This window comes from Chanos chanos, chromosome 14 (assembly GCF_902362185.1).
Source record: "Chanos chanos chromosome 14, fChaCha1.1, whole genome shotgun sequence".
NCBI classification, from domain to species: domain Eukaryota; kingdom Metazoa; phylum Chordata; class Actinopteri; order Gonorynchiformes; family Chanidae; genus Chanos; species Chanos chanos.
The window spans coordinates 14,508,294-14,534,277 of NC_044508.1; the positions used below are offsets into that span (position 1 = coordinate 14,508,294).

The window sequence follows — 25,984 nt, forward strand, 5'->3', positions numbered from 1 at the left end:
CGTTGACACCTGTTGGGAAACATTTGCACTTGAATAAGTCCCATTATAATTTGTCTTCATGTATTATGTCGATTTTAAATGATACCGTCGTTGTCAAAAGTGACTTACCACCGTAACGGTGATATCTACTCCTCTCAGGATATGTTTTAATGAGTCGCTGTCAAGCAAATTGTCACAGTTAACTTGAACAATTCTCTCTGAAATAATGGTCTCTCACTGTATTGTTTGACCTGCGACGATGAGGGTCTTCTTATTAAAACTGTTAAATGCATTCATGTCTCACTTTTTTTGTTCTTTTTTTTTACTCACATGCATTTTGGTAAGGCTTATAGCTCTCTGAATGCAAATGATATTCCGGCCGAGATTCTGATGACCGTTGCACTTCCAATTCCAACAGAGTTCATCAGAATTTAACCTTGGCGGGACAAAGTGTAATTTCTTGTGACAAGTTTTGCAGCACAGTACCCTCTGACCTAAAATCCACAGAGGGAAGATTTAGGAAATTTTCTGCCTGTGCCTTGGAACACAGCTTATTGGGCATGTCGGTTAATCACAGGTAAAGAAAGTTATAATGCCTTTTTTCTTTTTCTTTTTTCTTTTTTTTTTTTTACGTCAACCTTGACCAGTAAGTTAAATATTGTTAGAGGCATCTGCAAGAATTTTCTGATTGTCTTCCATATCACATAGGAGTACAGGAATGTTGTGATCACTTGTCAAAGGCCATAAAAGGAGGTTTTTAATAATATTTTAATGCCCTGCATAAATGCAGTGTGCCTATAAGTGATGTCTGGCAATAACTTTAACTCATACACTCACACTCCGAGAACTGGTCGAAAACTGCTGAGTGAGCTGACTGCTCCCTTCTTTAAAATCGAACATGCCATTGGTCACAATTTTACAGCATGCGTGTAAGAAAGAGATTACTGTGAAATTGCTCTGTAAGATAAGCTTGTGTGATGAAAACTCATGAAAGATTGAGTTCTAATTTATGGGCAAAAAAAAAAAATGAAAAAGTCTTTCTAAGGGTTTCAGAGTTGCTGTCATTGCATCCATCATTAATGGGTTTAAGGTACCAGCAAGAATACTGAGACAAAATTTGTCTCATATGTGTTACACCAAGTTGTATCAATTTGATATGATAAGCAATCAAACCAGGTGATTTTTTCCCCTATTTGATATGATGGAGTTGTCTTTTATTAACACACACAGTATTCTACAGGAAAAAAAGTGTGTGTTAATCTCAAAAGAGGAGGGAACAGTTTCACTGAACTTTACCTAAAAGTGAACTTCTCTTAAGAAAATCTTTTCTTTTTTTTTTTTTATCTGGGTTAGATGGATATTGGACATTTACCATTTTTCAAGCATATTACTGTGATAATGGGGCTCTTAAAACATTTGATTCATAATAAAAGATGGTACTATAGGATATGAGAACATGATACTCAATTTCCTGGAGTTTCTTAGAAATGTAATATCCAGATGTCCTACTGGCAACAGTCTTCTCAGTCTCTTTCATTTTCTTTATGGTCGTTGACACTGCATTACGCCATTGTTCTCTTCCCTTTTTCTTCCCCTTTCAGACCCCACACTTTCATCACTCTCATCATTTCTTTATCTCTCTGACTATTACACCCTTTTCTCTTTCATGCATTCTCTTTCTTCTCTCTCAAGCCTTCACTTCACTTCTCTCTCTCTCTCTCCCTCACTCTCTTTCTTTCTCCCTCCCTCTCTCTCTCTCTCTCTCTCTCTCTCTCTCTCTCTCTCTCTCTCCCCCCCCCCCCCCCCCCCCCCCCTCCCCCGTGTTTTCGTCTTGCTGACTCTTCTTGATGAATATTAATACACCTTTTGACTGTGCTGTGGTGACCCTTTCAGATTCAATTTCTGCTCTCCACTACTCAGGGGGCTTTGCCAAATGTTTCTGCAGACCTTTGTTGTGTGAAGTTCTTCATCTGAAAAGCCAAGCATGATTTGCATGCATAAGCACTTGCTAACTTGCCTGAAACATGTAGGCCGAAACATAAACAAAACACATCTTTGGCTTACCTTGAATGAAGCGTAACATTCCGGTTGATCATCTCTCACCTGCTAAGCCTTGATGTGGTTAATGTGCTTAATGTGCATAATGATTAATTCTCTGGTTTAACTAAACATTTTGTTCCAGAACACTGTGCACTGAAGACATACAACTCTCCAAGGAAACAGAGCCAATATATCCATATATATATATATATATATATATTTACTAATTTTACTCACATTAAATTTGCACAAACTCAGAACTGAATATGCATTTTGTCAGGAACATCTCCTTAATTTCATAAAGGCTTTGCTTTGTACCTCAGATTTTCTAGTGTAAATAAACTATTACTAGATGTGAACATTTTACTTCAGATGTAGCCTATTTCTTGGAGCTTAAATGCAGTTAACACATTCCATGCTTGCCCTTAACTCAAGGAACTATTTTATGGTGCAGTCAGTTTTTAGAAGCTCTTGGTGTTCACCTGTAGCAGTTATTCAGTTGTACAGAGACATTAATAAGGAGGCATTTGCTTTACATGACAATAGTTCATTTGCATGTCATGTAAGAATTGCTGTCCTTTTGCACACGAACTGACGAGAACATCAATGAATAACATTAATTGGGGAGAGAAATCAAATCAGCACATTAACTGGGGCCAGATTCGTCACTTGAGCTCGAAGATAAGCAGAGAGGAATGGTAATGCATGTTATTTTACCCTCTCAAGTGGGCCTGTGAGATGGTCACTGTTGTTTACTCAAATGAGGGTCTAGCCCCTTCATCTCAGGAGATCAAACATTGCAAGGGGGCTTTGGAAAGTGTTCTATTTAAGTGTCTCTGTCTGGTCCTGTATCAGGAGAGCATCCAATAAGGACAAAAGAATTTCATCTACAGTATCAGGGCTCCGTGCTTCTTCAACAGCACATAAACATACTACAAAAGCTTGGTAAGCAGGCTTTCAAGTTCTTTTTTCTACCTTTGTATTAGTATAGTGGTTAAGTGATTGTGAATTGTTCAAGTGAATGGGTTGGGGTCCCCAAGCACACACTTAAAACACTCTAAAAACCTGCAAGCCTTATGCAGAAGTCTTGGGAACTTGCTGACATTTTCCAGAGTTTGATGGAGTACATCAGCTTCATGCGGATAAGTTTTTTAATGAATAAGGCCAATCTTTCAATGTCATAGATAACTAAGTCAGTGACTCTGAGAAAGAGATCTGTGAATTTGAATCGTCATTGAGGAAGACATCTGTGACGTCGAAATGTCAGTTCTGTTCATTAAAAACTTCCCTCTATGCTGTTGGCGTGTTCTGTCAGTCAGTGCGTTAGACTCTTTCAGTTCCCATGATTCCTAAAGTGTAGATTTGAAACTCTGTTAAGTTCCTTTGAGCGTATGTGTGGCAGACACACTGAAGTTCAGATTGACCACAACTACAATCTGCATGTCACATTTTTGGACAGGGGAGTGTATTACCCAAATATCGCAACAATGAGGATCTGAAAAGGGCAAACCAAACCTTCTGTGTGTAATCAGTGATGCACTGCTCCGCTGAGTAGCTAAGCTCTCAGACCACTTGATTGCAGAATTAAAATGTCATTTACAGAGACTAGAAAATTAACTGAAGTCATTGGACTGGTGAAGCATTGCCCTTCCAGGGAACAGTACGGTATCCCATGTCTTGTTTTAGCCTGTGAATCCACTCTCGGTCCTGCAAGTCAAGTCACACATTGACAGTTTCATTTGACATTCTGTGCACAAGATTCCACCAGTGCAAGAGAAAAGACGTTTTTTTTCTGCCTTTTTACATTTGATTGTCATGTTTAAGAATGGAAGACAATCTCATGGCTGGAGCTGTCCAGTTAATCAGCAGTGCATAATGTATTTTTACACTGAAGCTGAGGTGATGTGGGGGGGGGGAGTTATGCAGAGTCATGTGAACAGGCGGTAAGTGTGCTTACTCCTCTCATGACATCTGTCTGCTGGATACGTCAGTACGGCATGAATCCCTCTTGTGCTGTCAGTCACGTCAGCTGCTGACACACAGCTGTGTTAACTTATGGGCACAGGCTGCTCTTTTGTGCCACCGGGGAAGTGATTCACTTGGCAGTAGAGGACTCAACCTCTGACAGAGCATGTGATTACCAAAAGCAGTATGAGTGTGTGTTGTGAGTGTGTGTGTGTGTGTGTGTGTATGCTTTTGTACAGTTGGGTATTGTTTCAGGTGATGTGAGCTGAAGAGTTTGATGAAAGTGACATATTGGGCCGGAACATGTTCACCAGAGGATACAGCTCAGTCATTTTTTTCTCTGTTGTTAGCTGTGAATGGCTTGTTTGAAACCTGCACATGGGTGAGGGGCAGTTTCAGTGAGTTACCTCTGTGGATTCAGCATAGGGTTTTAGCACATAAATCTAATATAAACGAGGATAGAGCCTCTCGTGCTAGATTTTGATCTGAATCAGAAATGGCAAAATTTTTTTTGTGCCTCCAGAGAAAATGTTTTGCTCTCTGACATCCGTTGTTTCTGACCTAGATTTTTTTTGGGGGGGGTGGAGAGGGGGACCCTGAAAAACAATATGCGCTATGGAAACACGCTCTGACCAACTTGTCGTGCCAGTGTTGCTATCCATGGTGCTGAAGCAGCTGGTACAGTACCGTATGCAGAATGTCTGAATCGTCTAAACGTCATAACGGCGTCACTTAGTGTTATACACACATTTATTGTACCCAAATTAAGACGTCCTTTAGTCTCCGTCGTTTAGGACTATATTCGTCGAGTACAGTCAGGTCCGAACAAACAGAAACAGCTAGAAGTCTGCGCAGTTGTGAAACCAGAGGATGGAACGAGTAGCTGATATACTCTGAGGCTGACAAAAAAAACCCATATCATTTAAGTGAGTGACAGTTAACGGATTCACGAAGCACAAAACAAAATATTAAGCTGTTTATAGTCAGGTCCTCGCACAGTCTGATTTCACAAGGCCAGCCTTTTAAAGTTGCGCTAATTGGACCACACGACTGGTATCCGACGGGAGGCGCGAGAGCGCAACACTTCTTGTCCGCGCTGCTCACATTGCCCACATGCTTTTAGGAGCGCCTGTAGGTTTACATTGAGGGAATGCACCGCAACGCTTTCTTTTAAAATATTTCAGTTAGTCACAGAGTTTCATGGGACCAGATACTCTGCGGAAAAGTGGTGTTCACACCGATTTAATTTTTCATCAAGAAAAGTTAGACAAGAGACTCAGTTTTCCACCGGTCAACGATGCCTCTCAAAACATTTTTCTTGATGTACACTGAGTTTGATCCGAACAGCAAGCGCGCGGGAACCGTTTACTCCACATTATAATGAAGGAGAGCGCCAAGTTAGGTCTTTAATGCGAGTGAAACTTAGTTTTCTGTTTAAATCTGACAATGGTAACTTGTTTTTCCGATTATAATACAAGCTGGAGTGACACGGCTGTTGATAGCAATGGAGCCGCCCTACCAGGCTACATGATGGTGATTCTTGCTGTTCTAATGATAACCCTGGTTATTGTAGTCGTTGTTGGAAACGCGTTGGTCATCCTTGCTTTCGTCGTGGACAAGAGCCTGAGAAATCAAAGCAATTATTTCTTCCTAAATTTGGCAATATCAGATTTTCTCGTCGGTGAGTATGTATTCATGAGAGTTCACCTCTCTCTCTCTCTCTCTCTGTTTGACCATAAATAACGTTTCTTTGTCTGTCACACAATTGGGTACGTTATCACGTTTGTCGGGTACTTCTTTGTAAACAGTAGCATAAAATGCCTTTCAAAGTTTTCACCGTACACTGAGAACGAAGGTTTGTATGATCAAAAGTAATGGTTTTCACTGTTGCGTCTGTAGATGTAATGATCAGTCGATCACTGAGACCGTAAGAGGGAAGAAGAGAAGATCAGACACTTTAACCAACAACTTAGATCGCTTTAGCTGAGAGCACACATTACCTGAGATGCAGTTTTGCCATGCATTTTTGCACGTATGTAATCTGAAAATTGAACTTGGTTGCGTTTGATGACAGTATGTTTCATTTGACATGTGACACGCCATTCACAAGTGCCTAAAATGAAACCAAGCATAATTTGCCTCTAACGCCATAATTTAGAATTCAAAGTGTGTTTGTGGACATCGAAAAGAGAGAACCCTCTGCATAGCCAATATTTTGCCATAAATGTATTCTGCTTATGTCATAACAAGTCTGGAAGGAGTTAACTGATACTATGCAGTCACCTCTTCAAATGCCTCAGAATAGGCAGACATTAACAAACAACTAGAGTCCACATTGCTGTTGAATTCAGGATATACATCCAACGTTTTCTGTTTGATGGCACAGTTGTAGAGACTTTATTTCATGTCTTCCTGCCCCTTTTGTTTTGGCTGCTGCAGTGAGTGCTGATGTGCATGGAAGGATCTGGATAGACAATTTAATAAAAAATTTCCCTTTCAATTAAAGTGAGTTGCAAACCTGTGTTTCTCAAATTTCAGTGCCTCTCTGGAGCAGTATTTAAGAAGGGATTTAGAGAGGTGCGTGTGTGCTGCCACATTTATCAAGATTATTTGTACACGGAAAACATGATTTAGATGCCCAGATATGAGCAGATGCCCAGATCTGAGATGACGTCCAAGGAAGAAGGGGAAAAAATATAATTTGCCAAAGAAGATATTTCAGACTTTGGAATGGATTTTATCGTGTTCTGCACAAAGTTATAATAATAACACAATTCAGCAGAAACACGTAAGAGTTTGAGATTAATATTCTAATGACAGTGTGTCTTGGCCGTTGTGCTGTCTTATATGGAGTACTTTTAATATGCAAGTGCACTACCCTGTTGTATACTGCTTTCTTGTATATCTGTATACCAGTGTCAAGGGTCACCATTATGAGTGTGCCTCTTGTGGTTGCTGGGTTATCTGTCTATAGTGTATGGACCTGTGAATGCTGAACCTTACACTGATATTCTAAATAATTCAGTGGATGGACTGTGAGTCCACGTTGTGAAAGACTGTGAAAAAGGACCAGCATAAAACCCCTTGTTAATTCTGACTGCACATTTTGGATTAACTGGAGAGCAGAACGTGATGACAATAAAGAAAATTGTATTTGATTAGATAAATGAGGATTGATAAATGAGAAATGGAGCTTGCTATTGGTAATTTTCCATCACAAACAAAAAAAATGTTTGCTATGGCACACTGAAATTGGCATCAAAATCAAAATTTGGGTTGGAATGTTTATCTTTTTTTAAATTATTATTTTATTTTTAAGTCTAAAGAGGCTTCGTTATATTAGTTTGAAGTTCATGCCCTCTGCTAACAGAGTGTCTAAATTAACAACGACCTTTGGTAGCTACAGTCTGTCACAGCTGTTCTACCGTATTGCCTTATATGGTTGTTTTTTTTTTCCCCCCTAGGGATAATGTGGAGTGGATGCTGCTGATCACTGCTCTCAAGTTTTGAGTGCAAAAAAAAAAGAATGACAGGTCATTATTGACTTATTTGAAAACTTGGCGAGTATTCTCAATCAATTGAACTGAGCCTCTTGTGCCTCCTCAAGTGTTGATTTGGTGCGCCCGGGGGCCCTTAAACACTGAGAGTTGCAAAGCAGTCACTGGATGAGAAATCCGTCCCCTTTTTTCTTAACGCATAAGGACATCTGGGAAAAACTCAGACAGTAGACTGACAAACATGAGATGATGTAAAACCAAGGTACAGGATGAGCGAATATAACACTGTCCAGAACTTAAGAAAAGGAAAAAAAAAAAAAAAAAAAGACGATTTAGCTTGATAAATGGACAAACTGGAAAAAAAAAGGCCAAAGAAATCTCCTGAAGGTAAAAAAAAATGAAAAAAAAAATGACAGTACCTTAAATACAACATTTCTTGAACAGGCACTAAAACGGAATATGGAAATTTATCAGCATCACATCTCATACTTTAACACCTCTTTGGCAGAGGCAGGATGTCAGAAGAAGGAGCAGAAGAAAGAGATTATGGTCTATATCCTCATGAATAGATATAATGATGAGGATTCTCTCCCTTTTTTTTCTTTGTATTCAGGGATGACTAACTGTTCATTTGTGGAGGATGTGAGGCTTTTTTTCACTGAGGAAACAGAGAAGCCTGTTGCCTTGGCAGGCTATATATCGTGTTTATAAATGATGCTTTAAAATCATATCAAAAGCTGTGCCTCTCTAAGACCTTTGCTGTTTGTGATATGAGGCTCTTTCCAAGGTTCCATTCATGTATTGGTTTTTCTTTGACAAAGAGACAGAGGTCCACTCATTTATCAGTGTCGTGAAAAACTGAGATTTTTTTTTTCAACCCTTTAAAGTAAAGGGTTACATTTGGTTATAGTCCAGTAGTGTATTTCAATGGACATCAGTTCGGAATAAAACATCCTTTTTTTAGACTGAAGACCACTTCTATAGTGAGCCATAAGTTATTCATTTTGCACAGCTATATGATACAAGTCTACCAAATCTTTAGTTCAGCACTTGTGCCATAAGCACATACTGTACACAGGACTAATTATACTGTTACATAACTGTATGATACACTGCCTGGCCAAAAAAAAGTCACACGCTCTAATATTTCGTTTGAACGCCTTTAGCTTTGATCACGGCGCACATTCACCGTGGCATTGTTTCAATAACCTTATGCAACGTCACAACATTTATTTCCGCCCAGAGTTGCACTCGTTTTTGGCCGAGATCTTGTACTGACGACGGGAGAGTCCAACCACTCCATAAAGTCTTCTCCAGCACGTCCCAAAGACTTTCAATGGGGTTAAGGTCAGGCCAGTTCATACGTGAAAATGATTCCTCGTGCTCTCGGAACCACTCTTTTACAATTTGAGCCCGATAATTCTTTGCATTGTCGGCGTTGAATATTCCCGTGCCATCAGGGATGAAAAAATCAGTTGAATGAATAACCTTGTCATTCAGTACATTCAGGTACTCAGCTGACGTTTGTTGCCACGTAACGTTGCTGAGTCTAGACCTGACCAGTTGAAGCAACCCCAGATCACAACACTGCCCCCGTAGGCTCCAAATCCAAATGGCGACTTTTTTTTTTTTTGGCCAGGCAGTGTATTTAAACACTATAACATGTTGATATCAATATCAAGATGCAGTTGACAAGGAATGACAATCCCATATACTTCTCATCAAATTTTTTTGCTATTTTGCATAAAAACCTGAGTTTTCTTTTGGCATACTCTTTCGCATTATCAGCAACAACAACAACAGCGAGAAAACAGCAAACCTGAGCGCTCTGATCCTAACATGTAGGACATCATTCAGAATCTTAACTGAGTTTAAGCGCGCAGAACCACGCAAAGTCAGAGTCGCCGTTCTTACTCGTTGCCTTCCTGGAGTGTGAAAACAGAGCTTTGAGTGCTCAAAAATAGGCTATGGGTCCATTAGATCAAACTGAGGATGATAAAAGTAAAGCATACGATGTTTTCTCCTCCCAGGAGCTTTCTGCATCCCCGTGTACATCCCGTACGTCTTGACAGGCCGGTGGATGTTAGGCCGAGGCCTCTGTAAACTGTGGCTGGTCGTGGACTATTTGCTTTGCACTGCCTCCGTCTTTAACATCGTCCTCATCAGTTATGACCGCTTCCTCTCTGTCACCAGGGCTGTGAGTACAAACATGAAAGCACTCGTACACCCACACACACACACACACACACCTACACACACTGGCTTTCTCTGGCTCTAAAAGCCAGCTGTTAGCTGTTGCTTTGAAAGAGAGATGGAGTTCTCCGCCCAGAAGGACTGGAAAGTGTCAGTATACCAGCTTTGACCATCCTTCTTATCTTGCCCTGTCTTACTCAGTGACTTACTTAGTTTAGTTGGATATAAATCAGTGAGATGTATCCAAAAAAGCAGATCTTAATCAATGAGATCTATCCAAAAAAGCAGAGGATGAAATGACTGAATCCCATTTATTAAGTAGAGTAATATTCATGCAAGTTCAGCAGAACTGATCTTTGAGTTAGTGGGAGACGTGCTCAGAGCTTTTGAATATTTGTTTTGATTAGAAATGTTCGCGCGTAGTCCTGTTGTTCAATTACTTTTGGACGAGGAAAGATGCTCAAGCAAGTGTGTTATGTGTGTGTTTATTGCGGTTACTGGCATAGTCAAAGGTCTCCTGTCCACTTACAGACACTGCCAAACTGCAGATTCTGAATCTCCCAGGCCTTTATTGGTTTCTTGTTATCGTGCCCTCCCTTTGGGCTTGCCCACTGTAGGATGAGTCAACAAGGATGGTCATGGCGTAATTTGATTTTGTCGTTGTTGATCTCAGCCAGACGGTGTGGTGAGGGTTGATAATGACATCTTGCTCAGTCTACAGTCACGATAACAATATGGTAATGCTCTAGGTCATATCTTTTTTTTTTCTCTTAAATTGTTTAAATGTGTTGCTTCTGGCGTTGGCATGAGTCATGAATATAAAATAAAAAGGTATGCATTTGTCAGGCAAGCGTAAAAAAAAAAAAGGGAATGCCATTTTTTTTCAAGGTTTATCTAAATTAAATGATATGTATCAAATGTGAGGAGACAGTGTGAGTGCAGTCTGTGACAACGTGCGTGAGAACTGCCAATCACAGTTAATTTAGTTAGTTAGATGGCGACTGTCCTAACCAGCATGCACCTGTGGATGACCTTTCCACCCACCTTGTGTTTGCTGTGTGGTCGTAAGCTCTCTGATGCTTACCGTAAGCCTAAAAGTCAGCAGAACTAAAATAGACCCATAGAAATCAAATGATTATTTGCCAAGATGCCTCAACCCAGAACATATCTTTTAGGAGACTTACTTACCAGTCTAATCTAACTTACTGAAATGACTCACTGTTTATGGAACATCTATCTCAAGAAAAATTAAATGTAAACTATGCCATGCTGTACAAATAGTACAGAATAATGTTTCCTCAAAAAAAAAAAAAAAAAAAAAAAAGAACATATAAATAAATATTTTCTCTCTCAAAAAAGAAAAAGAATCAGAACAATTTCTCTGCAGTCTGTTCCCTTGGACTGTATTTAGCAAAGCAAAGCACCATTCAAATTGAGATATGAAACACAAATATTGACTTTCCCTCAAAAGAGAATGGCTCTTATGCTGGAGAACACAAAGCTTTAGGAACGTGACACAAATGTAACTGTGAACCGTGTGAAATGACCTGAAAACTTTTGAATAGTCTGAGCGATGCTAAGTGGGCATTAACAGAGGCCTGCACTGCACAGTCAAAGAGCACCATGTATCTAAATGAGAATTGTCTCTCCTGACACCAGTGAATCAATACTTCTTCATCCCTGCCTCTTCCAACAAGCCTTCCATCCAGTTAAACATGTGAATTAATGCACTATGTTGCCAGTAAACAATCTGGATCTGATTTAAATGGTCTGAGCACTATGTGTAATCACCCTTTCAAATGATTTCACCGAGTGTTATACAGTTGCATGTGACCAGAATTCAAATGGAAGATACCCAGGCTTTTTTAAAGGGTCATTTTAAAGACATTTCCGAAGCTTTCAACATTCGCTAAAATACCATCACCATGTCTATTACATACATAGAGAGATATACACTCAGAATGTAATATAGAGTGTTAGCATCTAAAACCTATTAAATTCTGCTCATGGCATAGTCATCAGTTAAATGAGATGTAAAAGTGGAGATTTGTAATTTCCCAAGGAACTGCATTTCATAACTGACATTTTAAAAAGCTTATAACAGACAGTCTCAGCTAGTCTATTTGGTCTTAGTGACAGAGCATCCTCTCAAATGTGAGGGGGAAAAAAAATGACAGCTGTGAAACCTAACATTAAAAGTCCTGTTTGTGAGTTACATTCTTCAGAGTCAGATTCTGATTGGGAGACTGGGCTATTATCGGACTTTGGTCTAATTTGTTAATACTTCTCAGTTTGTTAAATTTCTGGATTAAGGGATTAAGAGAATATACTATATACTCAAGACATAAAATGTTTACCACACTACGTGGTACAAGTTTTTTTTGTTTTTTTTTTTAAGGAAACTGTTGCGCTGCAAGCTATTTGTTTAAGCTGCATTTGACAAAGCAAAGCACCTTTAGAAATGAAATATGAAACACAAACATTGACCTTAGAAAAGAGTTCCTTTGTGCCAGACAACGCAGAGAAAAGATGAAACTGTGACAGATGAGAAGACTAATTATGTAAAAAGTAAAAAGGAACGCGAAAGTCTTTGCCATTGAGTTTTGTTTCAAGTAGGGCATCGAACAGACTCATCTCAACTAGTCGTTCCTTTCTTAGTGACACTCTTTCTTCTCAAATGTGGAGAGAATTAAGACAACAGCTGTGAAACATAAGATTAAGTGTGGCCCGCAGGCGCCTTTCACACATTGCGTTTCTGAGAGATAGATCCAGTATATATGCAAGGCAATTGCTTTGTGTAAAAAATATAACACAAGCCTATATATAGACCCATTTTATGTCTTCTTCGGTCACAGACTGAAAATACTTGCGCTAATTATGGATGATAAAGATTTCATCTATTTAATATCTCTGAACTGTCATGAGGGTCAGGGAGAAAAAGCATTGTGCAGCAGCTCCTGTGGATTGTGCTCTAGTTAAAAAAAAAAAAAAACTTTTACTTTAATCATACTTGAGCTGTAACTGAACATGCTTGTGAGCGAGTTGTTAGCATTTTATTTAAGTGCCCATATCGCATATTTAATTTAACATTTAATTTAAGTGTCCATATCACACATTTAATTTAACATTTATATAAGTGTCCATATCACACATTTAATTTAACATTTATATAAGTGTCCATATCACACATTTAATTTAACATTTATGTAAGTGTCCATATCACACATTTAATTTAACATTTATATAAGTGTCCATATCACACATTTAATTTAACATTTATATAGGTGTCCATATCACACATTTAATTTAACATTTATATAAGTGTCCATATCACACATTTAATTTAACATTTATATAAGTGTCCATATCACACATTTAATTTAACATTTATATAAGTGTCCATATCACACCAGTGAGTGGCCACATATCCCGCTGTTCTGTAGTCTTATGTTTTTCATTTAGAAATGCAAGATACAAAACATAAAATAATTTCAGTGATTTACAACAGGGACTCAGAACTGACTGTGCATGACAAGTGTTTATGCAGAACAAGTATTTAATACTGTCTCATTTGCTTCTTTCATATATTACGTATTTGGGCCAGAAGAAAGGGGATTAGTTCATAAATACCTGTTTAGTGCCTCATAAACATAACTGCAAACAATGAAAGTGCTACTAAGGCACTTTTGTATGTTACAATAACATTATGTTACTTTTTAAAAAATGTAAATATTCTTAAATAATTATCTTCAAATGATCTTTAAACAGTTTTTAATTCAAAGTAAATTATCATAAGGGATAAATCAGCAAGCTCTGCTCTCTTTTCAAATGGTTAAGTGAAGTTGAATTCATGAAATGAGTATGACTGTATGGTGAACATAAATAAGAAAAAAAGATCAGTTCTGAAAAATGATTGATCAAATGAAAACTGTTTCCTAATTTTGTCAAACTTTTTTTTTTTTTAAATAGTAGTTGTTTAAAGCAGTCAGGGAAACGGGGCAAAATGGGCCATGTGCAGGTGTGAATAGTGTCTTGTCACTGACAGCATTAATCTGCTGACTCTATGATGTAAGGGCTTAGAATATGCACCAACAGTTCGCTGTGGAGAAAGATGAAGCGTGAAATACCATAATAACTGTTTCACTCCACAGTATTCAGTCTGTGGCCCAGGAGATGTGACTTCCCTGTTCCAGGCATGACTTTTACTTCCAGTCATTTTAGGGCAACAAAAAGGTTTATCTTAAAATTGCACCTTGGGGACTTGTGTTTTTCCTCCCTAGGATAAAAATGGAAGATTACTTTTATTCCCAGTAGTCATTTCTGAAATTGAAAACACCTCCAGGTTTTTTTTCCCCAGTTAAACAGAGAAGCAATCATATTGCTCTCACCTAGTTTGTTACAGTGTCCTGAAAAATAGGTTACTAAAAACAGAGACACGGTCGCCGGAATTTCAAAACGAGGGGCGAATTGAATGCTTTTCTGGGTGCTTTCTTGATGAACAATCGATCATTAGATGCTGAGGAGAAAGCCTTGTCAGTCTCCACAGTGCAGCTGCCCATTTACTAAGAAGAACTTAGGCACTGCCACAGTCAAAGAATCCTACAAATAAACAATAGGAATATTTATTTTATTCAATTTATATATATATATATATGTATGTATGTGTGAGTGTGCTTATTTAGACAGTAGTGCTGATATATTTGTATTTTTTTATGATTTCACAGGGGCTATAGTTGATTTGTTCTTTCACTTTCTTTGTTTAAAGAAAAGTCACCAATACTATAGCTGATACCATGGTGCTCATTGGACTGACTGATGAAATGAAATGTGGCAGAGAGAGAGAGAATGACAGGGAGAAAGAAGCTTTAATGCCAAACTTTTTTTTTCTTTTTTTTTCTTTGAAAGAAGCAATCACAGTAATCAGTAATCTCTTTCATTCATGCCACATGGCATTCTGGAAGCATACAGATTTTGTAGGGTTTCTCTGATGAATCTATCCAGTAGTTTCTGTGGAGAAAAAAAAAAAACACTTTTACTCTCAAATTCTCAAATGCAGTGCAATACGTTAAATACTTCCCAAAGGCTCCACCGAGACACTCAATCAAAGACTGATTAGACTTAGTGATGCTGAAACTAATTGTAGTAATCAATTGATTAACGTACATGCAATTCCAATAACACACAACAACAACATTTTTTGGTTTACCTCATTTAAATGAAATGAACTCACTTTTTTTCTTTGATTTTTATTGTGTTTCAAGACAAGAGGTCAACTCTACGTTTTTTTCCTACGTACTTATTTCATAGCTATACATTTTTAGCTCATTTGTTGGTTTTGAAGAAACGTTTAAGACTTAAAACTGAATGCCGTCTCATTACTCAACCATTGTTTTCACACAAATAAGTCTACTAGTTTTGTGGGTGCCAATGTAATTCCTCACTTCCCAGGTCAGATACAGAGCTCAGCAGGGGATGACTCGTCTGGCTGTGGGAAAGATGCTTGCCGTGTGGGTTCTCGCCTTCCTCCTCTATGGCCCTGCCATCATCTTCTGGGAGTTGGTGGTGGGTGAGAGCATTGTCCCAGCTGACGAGTGCTTTGCCGAGTTTTACTGCACCTGGTACTTCCTTCTTAGCGCCTCCACCTTTGAGTTCTTCTCACCGTTCATCTCAGTGGCTTTCTTCAACTTCAGTATCTACCTGAACATTCAGAGGAGGAACCGAAACAGGGCGGCTCGTCGAGAGGCCGAAAAAGAGGACGGATGGAGGGTCATGGAAGGGAGGGCGTCATCTGTCTTTTTTGTTAAATCACGAAAAGTGTCCTCCAGCGAACCAGCCGCTGTCTCCGCAGTTATTGAAGAGGAGGATGAGGAGCTGTCACCTTCCTCCAGTGGAGACCCCAGTAGCAGCCACTCCGTAGCGCTGACAATGAAGACTGTTGGCAAGAAGAAACAAGTGGTGGGAGGCTGGCTAAGGACACGCATGATCCAGGCACAAGTACCCCCTACCTCTTGCGCCCCCTGCAGGAACGGAGGTCACTCGCGCCTGTCACGAGACAAAAAGATCGCCAAGTCTCTGGCAGTGATTGTATGTGTCTTTGGTGTATGCTGGGCGCCCTACACTCTACTGATGATTATACGTGCTGCGTGTAGTGGACGATGTGTTGAGTACCACTGGTATGAGGTTACTTTCTGGCTACTATGGCTAAATTCGGCCATCAACCCCTTCCTATACCCACTGTGTCATAGCAGCTTCCGCCGGGCTTTTGCCAAGATTCTGTGCCCAAAGCGCCAGTCTGTTCGGCCACATGAGGAAAGCCCGTCTTGCCAGTGACAAGGCCAGCCAAACAGAGTGCAAAGCACAATCAGAGCACAAAAAGCCAGACATTTTTTCCCCCCGAGGACAAGCAAGTGTGTCAGAGGATTAGAGCTGAATTGCTTGTGGATGAAGTTATACGGGAAATTCAAGTTATGGGAGGATGGGAGCTTAAAAATGTAACGATAAACACATTTTGGATAACAAAAATAGCTGACCAAAATGTCTCATGATGACAAATTAGGTGTCATCAGGTGTCCTCCTAGAAGAATAATTCAGCTCTGGTGATTTTCATGACAAGGTCCTAACTAAATAAGTTCCACTGTTGGTTGGGAAACAGAATAAGAATAACACCGGAAAAGTATTTTTCACAGGACATGAGTATAAGCTAAAGAAGAATTTAAATTAAGTTATGTATAAAGTTCACAAATCCAAGTCAAATCATCATTTAACGGTTTCTGTCTTAAATTGAACATAATCACAAGAACAGTGCAAGTAATAACCCATAACCCATCAATTTTTTTTTTTCCCTGAACATTGAAACCTGGCCAATAACCTCCCCATTATATTGTTTATGAGCCTATTTGTATTACTGTCCGTAAAACAGAATCTCTTCTGATAAAATAACTGGTCAGAGCCTTTGAAGATTTCATATCTGAAAATATATTATGTAAATGACAAAGAGTTACGTAAGTGTAGTTGGCCATCAGTCATGAGCAAACAATTAAAAAACAAAACAGTTTTTATAAGACAGTGTTTAAGGAGAAAATATCGCCATGAGCATTACACCCACTAGTGCACTAGTTTGTAGATGATATACCCAGCTGGACAAAGCTTATGAGGTCAGAATGAACAAAAATACTTCAAAACAAACACAAAGGGAAAAGGGTCTAGTAGCACTGCCAAAACACTCAGGCACTTAGACTGTAACAGCTCCCTAGAGACAAAAACCATATCAGCTTGTATTTATTGAACAGACTGTGTCATGGAATGTTTTTCACTCTTGCCTGGTGTTATTTTTGTCAACTGAATGGAATGTGATCTACAGTTTTTTTTATATGTTGACTATAAGAAATCTGTTTTGATGTGGTTTTTGAATACTAAACAGTTGTGAACACTTTGATAGGTAATGTTTTGGGGTGGATTTTTTGTTGTTGTTGTCTTTTCGTTTCTTTTTTTAAAGGTATTCAGATAAACAATAAAACATGTTTCTCGAAATACCAAATGTCAAACTTGAGATTACTGTGTTTAACTCAATATGTAATTCTTAGAACTTAAGTGCTGCTTTGCCGATAAGCTTGTTTGGCCCATTTGGCAGAAGGATTTGCAATTTAGTCGCTACATTTCAAAGTCCACCGTGCAGCTCAACTCATCAATTATTAACTCATCAATTAGTATTGTTAGTGGTGCAGTAATAACATTTTGTAACAGGACTAATACTAAACCTGAAGGCCCTCTTATTAATTTATCAAATGCATAACATACACAGTGTAGACTTAAAAACCAAAACAAACTGAAATGTGAAATTTTATGATAATACAATAGTTCAGTTACTGAGAATGTACTGTAGTGGTTTCTAGTAATTGTCACTGGATTGGGGTGAAAACAGCCACATGCTTTTTCGCCAGGAGTGGTCAGTCTGTTTCACCATATTGATCTACACTGAGCACCATCGAGGCATAAAACCGGTCTCAGAGCAATTAGAAGAGAAGCTGACATTCAAGAGAATTCCATTCTGTCTAAAACATAAGGCCTTGCTATAACAGAACTGTGAAGTGTGAGCTTTGAGATAGACAGTTTGAAGGGGGAAAAAAAAGGTGTAAACTAAGGTTCAATGTCCATGAGAATGTGATAAGGAGATATAAATATGTTAATGTTTTGCAGAGGGTTTTTTTTTCCTGCCAAATTACTAGGAAAGTGTATCCATGAATGTGAAATGTCTTCAGGCTTCAAACAAAAGACAGAAAAGCTTTGCAAATAAATAAGACTATTACTTTTAAGGTCAAATCCTGATCTAAATATATACCCTTTCGTTTAATGACTCTAGTAAAATATTCCTTTTAACCGCTGTTGTATCTCCAAACATGTCCACCTGGGATGACAGATGCAGTCAGCAACAGGTGCACTGCACCACTGCCCGTGCATACAGATTATTTTCTGCTCACAATTGTCCAAATTGCCACAGAAGACTTTACTTAGGGCAGAAAACCTGACCCTGTAGCTGAGACCACCAGCGTTTCAAACCCCATCCGTCTGTCGCTAACTTTCCCTTTTCAGTTTCAGACAAGTATTGGCCATCAACACCATCTGTCTTTAGACTGCCCTGGTGCTGTGGAAATCTGACATCCAGCAGATCTAGATGACCTGTCTGGTCATTACCAAAGTTCATTTGGGACTGACTGGATAACGCAGCAAACACCCAGAATGTGGAGACATATTCATTCCAACAGGACTATTTTTATGAATTTGTTTACTTTTCCCATGCTTCATTACAAAAATGATTAATACTCCTGTCGTTTTCTCATATAAGCTAAGTTTCATAAGAATGATTCATTTTATGGTTTTAGACATGAATTTGCGATAATAGTGAACTACATTTTTTTATTTAAAGCTGTGTCTTAAACATTTCTGCTCTGCAGAGAACTTGACCTTATACTAATTAATATAAGAATAATTCATAAGGTTGTGCTGTCTGGGTACCTTTAGCACACAGAGAATGACATGAGAATATGAACACTCATATTAGAATTCTGGTCTTCACGTTAAAGTTTATAGAAAGTTTAATATGCCCCCACTGTGTTTTCTCCATGCTAATGTGTAGTCTGAATCTTGTTAGAGGCTCTTGAGGGACCTATATTTTGGACCTCATTATTAAACTAAGGGTATAAAAATCTGTTTTTCCCCATTAGGTTCCCAAGAACCACTCATCCAGTGTGGAGCACAAGGTAATTAAAACTCAGTTACAAACATAATCATACGATTCTTGATCTTAATACCCAAGATCACTTAGCCAGTAACAATTAACACTTGACCAGGTGCTACCATGACACAAAGTGATGTCATTGATACATAGACAGCCAGCAGAAAGATGAGAGAGACTGATAGCAATGGTAATTTTATTTTATTTTTTATTTTTTTTGATTGTCTGAGAAGTTGATATGATTGTATTTTAGGTTTTATAAAAGCTGTCCGACCAGCATCAGAAAACAGACGCAGGAATGAATATCCTGTATTGCGTTCATCTTTTTTTAACCACATGTTTTTTGACAATTAAAGAGGAGACAGGAAACAGCAGTGGGAAAATCTGAAATGGAAGACCATTCCACTTGTCACGGCGCCAGATTTTTGTCTTAAAGACAAATCATTTGAGTTATACCAGTAACACTGTCGCCAGCTATTCCGGGAAAGAGGTTTCTCATATAATGTCTGAATCATAACACAACGAAAGTTCAGCGTTAGCAAGAAGAGAGCCTTTAGAAACTTACAATAAAATATGTAGGCCTATCCTTATTTGGAATGGGCTTTATTTCTTTATTTCGTCACCAAGTCGAGTTTGACGTGACCGTGTATTAGGATATCAATTGATTAAGTGATTTTGAGTGCTGCTTGATTGCATTACACATTCCAGAACACCTCTTCGTGAATAACGCCGGCCAAGTGAAAACAGAATAACTGAAAATACAGTTTTCCTGGTTTTGCCTTTCATCTGTGTTCATTAACGTAGCGTCGCCCTTGAAGACATTCTGCCGTAGAGGATAACCGCAGTTGCACATCCTGTAATTCCAGCGTTTAAACATCACGCATTCATTATTTAAAGAAATCATACACATTGTCATCGTCATTTATTGTGATTCACAGTGAGAGGTATTTGTATGGCCTGAGAGTTAGCAGTGTTGTGACAAAATGACTCAAACAAACGCCTACAGTGCCCACGCTTTTTAATTCGGTCGGTAAGAAGTACAGAGATACCCATGACAGGACTCCTTGTTTAATTACTGGCTGTGAAATGATTAAAAACCATCTGTGGAACAAAGGGACGCAGCAGAACGCTTTTGTTTACTATTTCTCCTCTATGAGAAAACCCTGCACAGAGGAACTAGCCCCCATCAAAGACACGTTTCACTCTCTTAATCCCTTCCATACTAACTACCTCTAATTTGTTCTCCAAGTAATTAGCGGCTTTTATGAAAGCACGATAGCCCCTCTAGCAATACAGTCACAAAATATAAAAAATAATTAAAAAAAAACAAAAAAAAAAAAACCCCTAAAAACATACCAAAAACAACAACAGCAACAACAAAAATGAATTTATTCTCTGAGAACTTTTAGGGACTTCCTCTCTGTGGATGAACATACTGAAATCCTGCCAAACACAACAACAAATACTCATTAAAAATGGCAGGAAATCAGCGGGGGGACAGTATGACAGAAGAGTATAAGCACTGTCTGCTACTGCCGCCAATTTAAAAAGTCTGCCAGTGTATCTAACCACTCTGGGACTAGAATGGACCAAACAATCGATCACATCTGCTACACTGGTCTTGCTATGTCACTTGTTCATGCCACTCTCTATAACGAGCATTGGATGAAGACAAGAACTCAAAATTGTTCCGTTTCCTAAAAGTCAATGATATTTATTTGTGTCAATTTATCAAAAATCCATTAGTCTCTCCCGTAAGTCCTGAATCTAGCCAGAGCTTTATGGTAAAGTCACTCAGTGTTGATTGTTCTAATTATCTTGAGCATGCCACAGCAGATGCTAATGGATGTCATGTTGTTTACCCTTGATACTAATCCAGCGGAAAAACAAAAAAACCTTTCACAAAATTTCTAAAAATGACAGGGAGGTATAGCTTTTCTCACTCTCTTCTAAAACCTTGTGCCAAAGCCCTCTGTGTTTTGTTTAAAAGGTTAGCAGTCATTGGATAGGATGCTGTGAGGCTTTTAGAGACCACAAAGCAAACCTGCAAATTGGGACCAAACTGCATAGTTGCACCATTGATTTTCATGTGTACACAATATGTGAGTGTTAAATGCCTGCTCTCCCTGTCTCTTGCTCTTTCTCTCTCTCTCAGTGTGTGTGCGCTTAGAAAGGCTTGAGGTGGAGAGTTGGACATTTGCAGTGACATGACAAAAACAAGTCACACAAACACACACACGCACGCACGCACACACACACACGCACACACACCAAGGAAATAAACAGTCCCCTTGCACTGCATATTTTTATGACTCTGTTGTCATGGATACCATAAACAACAACATGATATTTTTGCCCTTAGTTAAGAACGATGATCAAAAGGTCACTTTACTTCGCTCAGAGTTGAACCAACTGTTACCACACAGCAGGTGTTTAAAATCACAAAGGGTGCTTCAAACTAAATCCAAATATATCAATTTTCCTGTTTTCTCTTGGGAAAAGATGCTACACCGCATAATCAAATCCAATTTGAAGAATGAACAGCACTAAAATAAATGAACAATAGGAGACTCTGTTTGTTTAAAAGTAACATGTAAAGCCTTCTTGTTGCTTTGTGCATGGACTGCGTAAGCCCTGCACTCATATCAGTGAAACCCTGTAAATCTGGACACGGGTGTGTCAGAGGCTATAGGGTGTACAGTACAGACTGAGGCAGGCGGAAAAATGGAGAGACAGACAGAGTGAGAGTGAGAGAGAGAGACAGACAGAAAGACAGAGTGAGTGAGTGAGTGAGTGAGAGAGAGAGAGAGAGAGAGAGAGAGAGAGAGAGAGAGAGAGAGAGAGAGATCGGGGATTGCTTACCCTTCAGGCCGGATGAAAGGGGACTGTGCAATCAAGTCTCGGTACAAGTCGCTGCTCTCAGATGGTTTTCAGAGCTGCTAGGGAAGACAGCTGAAATTACGGGGACGTAGCCATGCTCTCTCAGAGAACAGCATAATCACAGGAAGAGTGGCCCTGCATGCCACAGTGCGTTATGTGAGAAATAGAATAAGCAAGGTGGGGTGGGGTGGGGTGAGATGGGGTGCTGGGGAGGGTGAGCAAGCAACCCTTCAAAGCTAAGAGAGGGTTATGTTATTCATTCCTGAAACCAAATTACGGAACTGCTTCTTCACAAGAAAAAAAGGTGTTCATGCCAAACAAACACCAAGAAATTGCTACTCGTAGGAACCCCATTATAAGTAATTCATGTGTGATTTTAAAAGAACCAGCTCCACTGGTTGCAAACGGTTGAAGTAAAAGACTGGAGTTATAGAGACCTTTCCAGTGACTACTAATTTGACATTCAAACACAAATATTAGTCATCTGTCTAAGCAGAGCCAAAACAGAGTGGTTTATGAACAACCCAGGAAGTGCTATAAACAGACTACAGCTGACCTTGTGCAAACATTTACCAAAAACATTTTCCATCAGATCTCCATAAACCCAGGACTTCCCTCATTACAAGTTGTTAAAGTCAGCATTTCATACTGTACACTGTGCTATCAACTGAGTATTTGAAAATCACTATTTGATACCACACCTAGGTGTGTGTGTGTGTGTGTGTGTGGTTCTGTGTTTAAAATGATGGATTGTTCGCTAAATCACTCTATTTATGAGAACACAGCAGCTGATTAGATATTAATGAAAACCTCATTTCTTTTACTTACTGTGTATTAATAAATCACAGAGTTTTAGATTAACAGACAAGATTTGCTCTAGTGGGCTTCTGATCACTTAAGAAGAGACACAGTGCCCTCTACTGGCATTAATGAACTACTACAGCCTTTTGTCTGTCTTGAACATCTCATTGAGCAGTGACTGAAAAGCATTTTACCTCCAACATTACACTAACCTGCAGTTGTAGGTCATTCATTCACTCCCACAAGACTGTGGCTCAGGATTTTGCATTAGGGTAAATGAACATTGCACACAAATATCATATGGTGTGACCTCTGAAAACACTGTTGGTTAGTAATACTAAAAACCTATACACGTACTACTGGAGAAGACTGTATAAACTAACACTACTGTTCCTAAGCAACTACACAATTTAGTGCACATTTCATAGGGAAACTGCATTACTGTATACAAATACAGTGATTCAAAGACAAAAGACAACAGTGAATAAGCACAGAAGGCGAAGATTATATGTAAAACATTTATTGTATAATGTATACCAAAAAACATATCAAAGTAAAATAAAACGTAATGAGACAACGAACATGCTCCCTACCTCCCGCCGATTCCAAGCCCTCTTTCGATGATTAAGGTTATATTTTTTTTTTCACTCAGATATTAATCTGTATTCATAATTTAAATATGGCTCAAATCAGTCGGCCTTCAGCTCGCATTACCGTGTTGTTTCTCTGAAACACTTTCTTATTAACTATTCAAATTTAAATTAATTAAAGCAGATTATTGCTCTAGAACACACCTAACCCACCAATTATATATTCACCCCCCCTCCCCGGCTGAGCTGAGCATTGAAGAAGCACTCTGCATCTGTTGCATTTGTCACAATCCAATGCAATGACAGAATTCGGCTGATTAAAAACAGTGTATGAAACATTTTAAAAACCCTGAAATGAAAAACTGAATCATATTCACAGATTTGGAGTGTTTCACATAAAACTGGAAAAAAAAAAAACCCAAAGCAAAAATGAACAGCCAGCTCTCACTTCCTCTCTCCTAACTGCATGGTTTTAACCGCTCTTCAGATGATTGAGGAAACTAATGACAAATTGAACAAGTCAAAATATTCTTCACTCTTTGTGGTCTTACACAAATTTGGTCTTTCTGAGTCAATATTAATATCTGGTTTTAACCTTAACATCTTTTGAGAGCCTTCAGAATTAACACAGAAACAAACAAACAAAAAAAAAATAGATGTAAACAAACTCATTACAACAGCCCTGGTAAAATATTTTAGTATGCAAAGCACTGCATTCAAAATCTAAAAAAAAAAAAAAAATTCTGTTTCCCAGGCCAACTGTAGAGTTAAAAAGAGGTTGCATTTCGATCTCTTGATTACAGATCACTTTAAAAAGTATATCACGCTGTATTTGTTTCTGGTTTTGCTAAGACTGCATACTTAACCCATTGCCACCAACACAGACAATGCTGTACTTAGACTTGGTTTCACTACAGAACACAACTTAAAACTTCAAATCCTGAGACACTGAGATCTATTAAAAATGAGGCGCTGAGTTCAAAAGCAGTCCCTCTGTATATTCTGTTTAAAAACACGAGCAAGTTAATGGGGCTTTGAGATCACACTTCAGTATTGACCCCGTCTTGTGTTCATTAATCTCAACACATTGTGTAATGTTGAAAATACAGCACTGCCTGTTCCATGTTTTCTTTCATGACAAGGATGAAGACTGGCTCTTGGTTTAACTGTATTTTGACTGGAGGATTTTTATCCTCAAAATACAGTTCATTTCTTCAGTAGCCTTTATCATTGCCTGAGAATCTAGTGTTAAGCCAAAACGTAACTTATAGGTTGGCGCACAGGTTTGGTCATACAATCTGACTCATATCAAAAATATTCGATTTGCATGCATAATTGTCTGAGAAACATAATTTTTCACATTAATCAGTTTTTTTACAACTGAATAACAGCATTAGAATCAACAGGGTGGAAATGTATATCTGACCATATGGTTCACTGTGTTCACATAAACACATTTATGTGAAACATTCTCATTACAAAACATGAGGACATACACTGGCTAGACTGTGATTCGTTCAATCCCTTAGAGAAAATCCACCAGACTTTTCCTCTAAAAATCGCCTTAAAAGAAATAATCTAAGAATTTGCATCTGCAGATTACTCCTTGAATATTGTTCTCAAACAATGGTAGACAAAAAAAAAAATGAACTTGTGAAGACATTCAGCACTGCAAAAGAAAGCAGAATTATTCTGTTATCTTTGGTAAAACTACCAGAAGTAAAGAGTGAACAATCTGGTCAGATTCTTCATTGTTCGTTTCTTGTGTTGTTTACAAGCAATTAAATACATGATCTATTTATGCTAATTAATTAATTAACACTCTGAAAAAGTAACATAGTAATATCTTGAGGACTATATGCATTTTATAGTCTGGGTTCATCCTTGCCTGTACCTCTGACCACAACTCAACCAATTACAGTGGTCACATGGCCCTTTCCAAAATTTAACTGACCAGTAACCAAACTCATTCTAAAGCCACCAACACCACAACAGGAAATCTCCTTAGCTGCGAGCTAAGTAGATGAACAACAAAAATAAGATGGAGTTGCTCTTCCAAAACGGGAAACTGGTACATAATTGACTCGAATGATGAAGTTAGACCACTGCTGGTAGAAAATGAGTAGCCAGGATAAACAAGATGGAACCCAGGCCATGAAAATTTCCGCCCTGTTTATCTAGAAAGCGAAGCCAATACAAACAGAAAACATACATTTAAGCCACTGCTGTCAGTTACACCTACAGTACAATAAAATAAGGACTTCGGGATCACATCCCTGCCACAACTTCCCCAGAATGATTTTTATTCCTGTACTTCCTACAAGATGTAAAGAATGTGCATTATCTTAAGTAGATTCATAAGAGTCTCCAACTTGTACAGACATAGACTAATTTGCATGGGCTTTAGCCATTCTCCATTGCCTGACTGTAAAATCACTAATCAGATTAAAGCATTCAAGGTTTTTTTTCTTTTCTTTTTTTTTTTTTTTAGGGAGGTTTCTAGAGAAGCTGGTGCGAATCCAACAGATTAAAATCTCTTGTTGACAGCTGGAATGAGGCTATGCTAACATTTAGTAGAAGATCATTGCTATTTGTGCTTGAAAGAACTGCGTTTAACTGAAAAAAAGAGAGATACACTTTCACTGAGGATAAATACCATTGCTCAAACAGTTTGAGATTAGATGCATTGAAAAATGAGGTCCATAAAAAAATCTGGGGCAATGAGGTTTTTTTTTTGCCCTTTTTGAGGGGGACACAAATTTAAGAACTCAATATTTAAGTGTACAAAAATAGTGGCTCTACAAAAC

General features: G+C 38.5%; 1 protein-coding gene across 1 annotated transcript; it reads left to right on the forward strand.

Moving 5' to 3' along the window:
- The first annotated feature begins 4,599 nt into the window (after window positions 1-4,599).
- On the forward strand, window positions 4,600-16,004 carry LOC115827287 (histamine H3 receptor). Its single transcript, XM_030791098.1, has 4 exons — window positions 4,600-4,672; window positions 5,411-5,665; window positions 9,512-9,678; window positions 15,123-16,004. The coding sequence occupies exons 1-4, from the start codon at window positions 4,600-4,602 to the stop codon at window positions 16,002-16,004; spliced, it is 1,377 nt and encodes a 458-aa protein (XP_030646958.1).
- Window positions 16,005-25,984: the final 9,980 nt, after the last annotated feature.

What these genes read in the sequence shown, in the direction of transcription:
- LOC115827287 (XM_030791098.1), top strand. Translation starts at nt 4,600, where the DNA reads ATGGAAACACGCTCTGACCAACTTGTCGTGCCAGTGTTGCTATCCATG. An exon ending in GAAGCAGCTGGTACAGTACC is followed by an intron (nt 4,673 to 5,410) that starts GTATGCAGAATG and finishes AGTGAAACTTAG; the next exon opens with TTTTCTGTTTAAATCTGACA. An exon ending in TCCTCTCTGTCACCAGGGCT is followed by an intron (nt 9,679 to 15,122) that starts GTGAGTACAAAC and finishes CTCACTTCCCAG; the next exon opens with GTCAGATACAGAGCTCAGCA.